General features: G+C 32.9%; 1 protein-coding gene across 1 annotated transcript; it reads right to left on the reverse strand.

Moving 5' to 3' along the window:
- Positions 1-642: 642 nt before the first annotated feature.
- On the reverse strand, positions 643-5,635 carry LOC100789341 (serine/threonine/tyrosine-protein kinase HT1). The gene is made up of 3 exons (XM_003523026.5): positions 4,848-5,635; positions 3,334-3,789; positions 643-1,128 (listed from the first exon to the last, which is right to left on the reverse strand). Exons 1-3 carry the CDS (start codon positions 5,208-5,210, stop codon positions 874-876), a joined length of 1,074 nt encoding a protein of 357 aa, XP_003523074.1. The 5' UTR covers positions 5,211-5,635; the 3' UTR covers positions 643-873.
- Positions 5,636-6,000: the final 365 nt, after the last annotated feature.

Raw genomic sequence — 6,000 nt, forward strand, 5'->3', positions numbered from 1 at the left:
GGGTGTTGCCTTAGATCTTGAACTACATGGTTTTGTCCTCTCAAGAATCATCAACAGTTGCTTTGATATCAATTGTTGGAGAACCAAGGAGAATAAATACTAAAGAGATTTACACTAATAAATCATAACCAACCATATAAGTAAATTTGACATCATACTTTAACCCAAAACCTTAAGGCTCAAATTTATGGGTCTTATATTCACTTATATGGTATTCAACTCTCATTCTTACATAATGTGAAACTTTATCTCGCACTTGTACTCCAACACTCTTTTAAATATATTACTAGGTGAACTTTATTGAAAATCATAAAAATTTGCAAGTCTCATTTCTCATTTTATAAAATTTATTCATAATTTTATAATTTAAAATAAAATTTAATTAATAAAAAAATATGTTAAAAAATATGTTACTAACCCTCCTTGCAAGAAGCATAAGTCAAAGGAGGAAAAAATAGGATGACAAAATTACCTTCTTAATAAAGTAGTGGTTGCTTTAGTTGATACATAAACAATTATTTCTCGTGTTGTACACAATTTCAGTTTTTACCATAACTTCTACACAGTAGGTTAAGGGGGGAACCTTGCATCTAACCCAAGAAAAGCAAGAGTGGAGAATTCATGGTAAAAATAGAAGATACATTTGGCAATTAATAATTTATATCCTTACCGATAGCAATCAAAATAATTGACTGAAGGAACACATACTTTTAGCCTCTTCTTACTCAAAAGAGCTCATTAAAACGGAAGAGAATAATTGTATTCGTTAAATTAAACAAACTTTTCTTCCCATGGGATCGAATATAATACAATTCTTCAAGTCACACAACTAAGAAGCATGCATCTATTGCTTGACAAGTAGCATATCTATTGCTAAACTTTGCAAGCACCAAATTTATGGCGAGCATTGCATTTGGGGAGGCACCCCAGAATTGTGTTACTACTAGTAGGACTCGGTTTGTAAGTTGAGAAAAACTCTGGATCCTGCTGAAGTGATTCGGTGTAGTACTCCAAAATCGACACTATCTCATCAAAATGAGGCCTTTTATCCGGGTTGCTTGACCAGCATCTATTGATGAGATCACTAAATGCCCATGGACACTTAGAAGGCAATGGAGGTCTTGCATTCTACACAAGAATCAAAATCCATCAAATTGAGTTTGAAAATAAAATTATATAAAACCCCACTTTACTTTTCAAATGTGAATCAAGAAGAGAAACACTCATAGTTATAAAACCCATAAAGCTAACAAAACTAATATAGTAAATAGTATATGTACTAATAATGTAAAAATACTTCATATGGTTATTCAATCATAAATAAACATATATCATGAATTTGTTGACTTATATATCAACTACATTTAAAGTCATATACAACATAATTATTGGTTTTGAATGACTACGTCCCATAAGCTAAATAGTTTTATATTGTCAATCATGATTTTTATTTTTAAAGTAGTAATTATAAAAATTAATAAACTTACCATATATGATAGTTTGTGATTAAACAATATTATTTTTTTTTACATCATCAAAATGTAAACTAATTACTCTATAATTTAGATTGAGCGTCCACAGAAATTAATCTCAAATAAATATATGAAACATTTCCAAAACATATATGAAGCCATATTGCTGAGTTTCACAAGTCCCATCCATGGAAACATACCTATGGCAAAATAGAAACATAAACCGCCTTTAGTTAATGGCATATATATTTTAGAATTTAATATTTTTTACAAGTTTAGATTCAAAGTATATCTCTTGGATATTGTAGCATGTGCAAAGACAATGAACGGGAAAAGTTAGATTGGACTATGTATATAGTTCTTGCATCTCTCTGATTGATTGGAAGCAATATCAAAAAGGAGAGATAAAAAAAAAAAAAAGCTTCTCTTTCAATTAGTGATTCAATTATATGGCACCTTGTTCTGATGTGCTGTGCATGTGACAGGGAAGCAGGGGTGGTAGCAATCATTGATTTTCATAAATAATGTTATATCATAATACCATATCTTATAAATGTTGGAAAAGTAACCATCATCTATATATGTCAGGCCAAAAAATAAAGAAACCTCTAAAATTTTTTTTATCGTAATTCAATGTTGTTAGTGAGGTGCCTAGCTTGGATAAGCAAGTCTATCATAATCAAAACACAACCACATGCTGTGTAAAGATCATAGACAGAGAATAATTGTTGCCCACAACGCCAACACGCTTGAGAAAGATTCGGGGCACATTAACCATCAAAATGGGTTACATAGTCAAGTGCATGCATAGAGACATAGTAGTATAGTAGTATTAAAGTAAATAATGAAAACGAACATACAAACATGTGTATGCATATGATATAACGATGTATATTAAAATATTTAATTTTGACACTGTAAAAAATAGTAGCCAAAGTAGTTCATGAACATACTCAACATAGTGGGTTGAAATTATAAAATGAAAGGGTGTGAGGAACAATAATAACAACATTACATATATAATTATGCAAGCCCATGTTTCCATCTACGTGTAAACAAATAATACAAAAGCAAACTGTTCCTGTTAACAAAAGGATCTGTATGAAAACAACTTTAGAATAGAGAATGAAATTGATCTTCGATAGTACTATTATAATGCTACACTGACAAAATCCACTTTGATGAACTGACATTTCATCTCTTCCTGAGCTCTTTTCTTTGTTGGAGTTCTTATCTCCAACATCATATATAAAATCTACTAAATGAAGAGTGTTACCAACACATTTTCTAATATTTTCTTTCTAACATACTCTCTTATTAGTTAAAATTCATATAGGTCCTACTAGTTTGAAAATGAGACCACCAAATAGGAAATGTGACCCACATAATTAATAGGACCCACATGAATTTCAGTCAATATGAAAAGGTCTCTCAGAAAGATAATGTTTGAGTGTGTGTTAGCAGTATTTTTCTTTACAAGATATTTGATTTGGCATTCAGTTGTTTTCACCTTTAACAAAGATATACAACATCCCTTGATTTTATAGATCTGTTAATCACAGTGTAACTGTAACTTTCGGAAGTACTTCTTATGCTATTCAGATTTATGTATGAATTTAGTGATATCTATATGTCTAGAGTAACTAGTTCAATTATTTAATAAAGCAACTATTGTACTACTAACAAATATAACAATAGAGATGCAAGGCAATTTTATGCAGACTGAGCATGTGCATACCACCAATTTTTGAGGTAAATATGTAGATTAGTCACGAGATATGCAAGCAATGAGCACTTAATTTTCTTCATAAAATACAATAAGAGTAAGAATCAAACAATTTAAGTAAATTCTGATCCAAACCTTGTGCGAAACTGCATATGCTGCCTGCTCTGGTGTCATGTTGTCGAATGGAGTCTTTCCTGTCAAAAGCTCCCACAGAACTATGCCAAAACTATACACATCTACTTTCTTGGTATGATGCTTTTCTTTTATCATTTCGGGCGCCATCCAACGGTAAGTTCCGGTGAATCCTTTTGCACTGCCACACTGAGATTCTAAGCATGAGATACCAAAATCTGCTACTTTTACACACATATCTTCCCCCAGAAGAAGATTCTCTGATTTGAGATCCCTATGAAGAATCCCTTGAGAATGAAGATATTTCATTCCCCGCGCAATGTCGAGGGCTAACTTCAGAACAAGTTTGAGTGGAAGTATATTTGGTTGTTGGTGATGCAGGAATTTTCCCAGAGAACCTCCAGCCAAATATTCAGTAATTATGCAAAACACAGGAGGTTTCTTGCAAGCAGCAATAAACTGCATGATCAATAAAAGTCAATAGTTCCTGAGAAATGGTTAATTTCTCTAATATTCAGCAGCATAAATTTTACATTGAAAACATTCTCTTTTCTTTAAAAATGGTAAATCTCAGCATTAAAAGCTTTTAGTTCTTGTGTATTAATTAGGTCAGATTGCCATATTATATCAACTTTCAAGAGAAAGAATTAACCAAATAAAACACTTGCCTCTCAGAGCTCCTAAAACTCAATACTTGATAAAAAAAAAAAAACAACGACATCCACAAGACACTGGAATGACTGGGGTGAGAGGGTGTCATAAAATGACATGCTAAAGAAATAGCCTAAATTAAGGACAAATCTCAGCTCTTATGTTCAGTTTCAACTTTTCAACAAATGGAATAGAATGATACACTTGAGGCATTGGAAGCACCTTCGTCAATTTTAATTTCATATGTACAAGCCTCTTGCACCACTTTTCCAACTAATCTATTTGCCAACCAAAGCATCAAATGTAGAAAATTCGTATTTTAATCCATAACTTCATTTTGCAGATAATTGTTTCCTTTTTGGTCTTCCTAGTTCCTTCACCAAATTTCACAATACCTTGTCAGAATTGCAAGACAAAAACAACCTTACCACTGAACCATCAAAAAGTTTAAAGAGGGTAAAGAAGCTATCCTCAAAAAGTGAAGAATATATGGTAATTGGATATTTAGACTAAGAGTATCAAGGTCAGGATCTTTCACACAAAAACTAGTAATATAGATTCCTATTAACGTTAGCAAGAGAATCATCTCTCATATTCCATGCCAATAATACTTAATTAACAAGGCAGATACAAGAACAGAACAATGAATCATGGAAAAAACAGTTTTTTTTTTAATCCAAGATATTTCTAGGGGAAAGCTAAGGACAAATTCTTCGAGCTAATGACATCTCTATGATAAATGTTATTTCATACACACCAACCTTAAGATCAAACCTCTGACCACATGCTTAAGAACCATAATTATCAATCAACTACATCACACCATGTTCGTACAAAACACAAAATTGAAGAAAGAAAAAACTTACAGTAATGATATTTGGGTGGCCTAATCTGAGGAGCAAGGACACCTCAGAAGCGAATTGCTTCTCAAGAAAAGCAGCCAAGTCCTCATCCTCCTCAGGTTGACTAATCAGCTTAATTGCCACATCCTTCTGCTTGTAAACCCCTCTATAGATTCTGCTGTGCCTTCCAGAGGCAAATTTGGATCCAATGAGCAACTGAGACATATCTGCACTCCATTCCTCTTCTCCTTCACCCTTTATCTCAGCCCCTGGTGACACCAAATACTTAGACCATGACACTGCACGGTTATACTCCCCAAGCGAAAGCCTTCTCCCCAACTTGTTGCCACTGTTGGAAATTTGCTTGTGCCACTTCAAGTTCTTCATGTGGCTCACACTTGAAGCCTCTCAAAACCATCAAAGTTCAACCTTTTTGCCCAAACTCTTGCACCCCAAATGCAGATCCAACCAGGGCCTAGAGGGTTAAACAAATGCACCAATTCGCAGAATACCCAAACGAGAAGAAGGTTGTTTTCATGGCTTAGGTGGTTAGTGAGGTAACTACATTATAAATATTTTGCATCATTCGGTCTCCCCCCTTTTGCATATAGAAGCTGAAAACAAGAGGAAGAAAAACCAGGACCATGGATCGAGAAGAAGCTAGCTCACGACCCTTTACGGGTTTCGGTGAAAAGAACAAATTTTTAACAAGAGGTGCCGCAGAGAGAAAGAGAGATTGATAAGTTTTGTTGATTTCCAACTTCCAATCAAGTGCCTGCAGCAAGTGTGAGAGAGAGAGAGAGAGAAATAGTTATAGTAGGTAGTAACGAGACAAATGAAGGTTGGTCCAGTGATAAAAATAGAATTGGTAAAAATAGAACTGATATTCATATCATGTAATAAAGTTAGTTTAAATCTTACCTGTTAATCAAAAATTTGTAAATAAATAATTTGTAAATACTTTTTAATTAAATCTTGAGATCTGTTAAGATCTTAATAAACTCTCAAACTCAACTTGAACTTTTTTTTTTAAAAAAAAAAGTAAATAATAGTACCAAGTAAATGTGATAATTAATAAATAAGTATACTTTCTTAAACACATAATTTATGATTTTAAATTACAATTTGCATATGTAAATGTAGTTGTAACATAAAGGATTTTTAACTCACCAAACTT

Source organism: Glycine max, chromosome 4 (genome assembly GCF_000004515.6).
Source record: "Glycine max cultivar Williams 82 chromosome 4, Glycine_max_v4.0, whole genome shotgun sequence".
In the NCBI taxonomy this organism is placed as follows: Eukaryota; Viridiplantae; Streptophyta; class Magnoliopsida; order Fabales; family Fabaceae; genus Glycine; species Glycine max.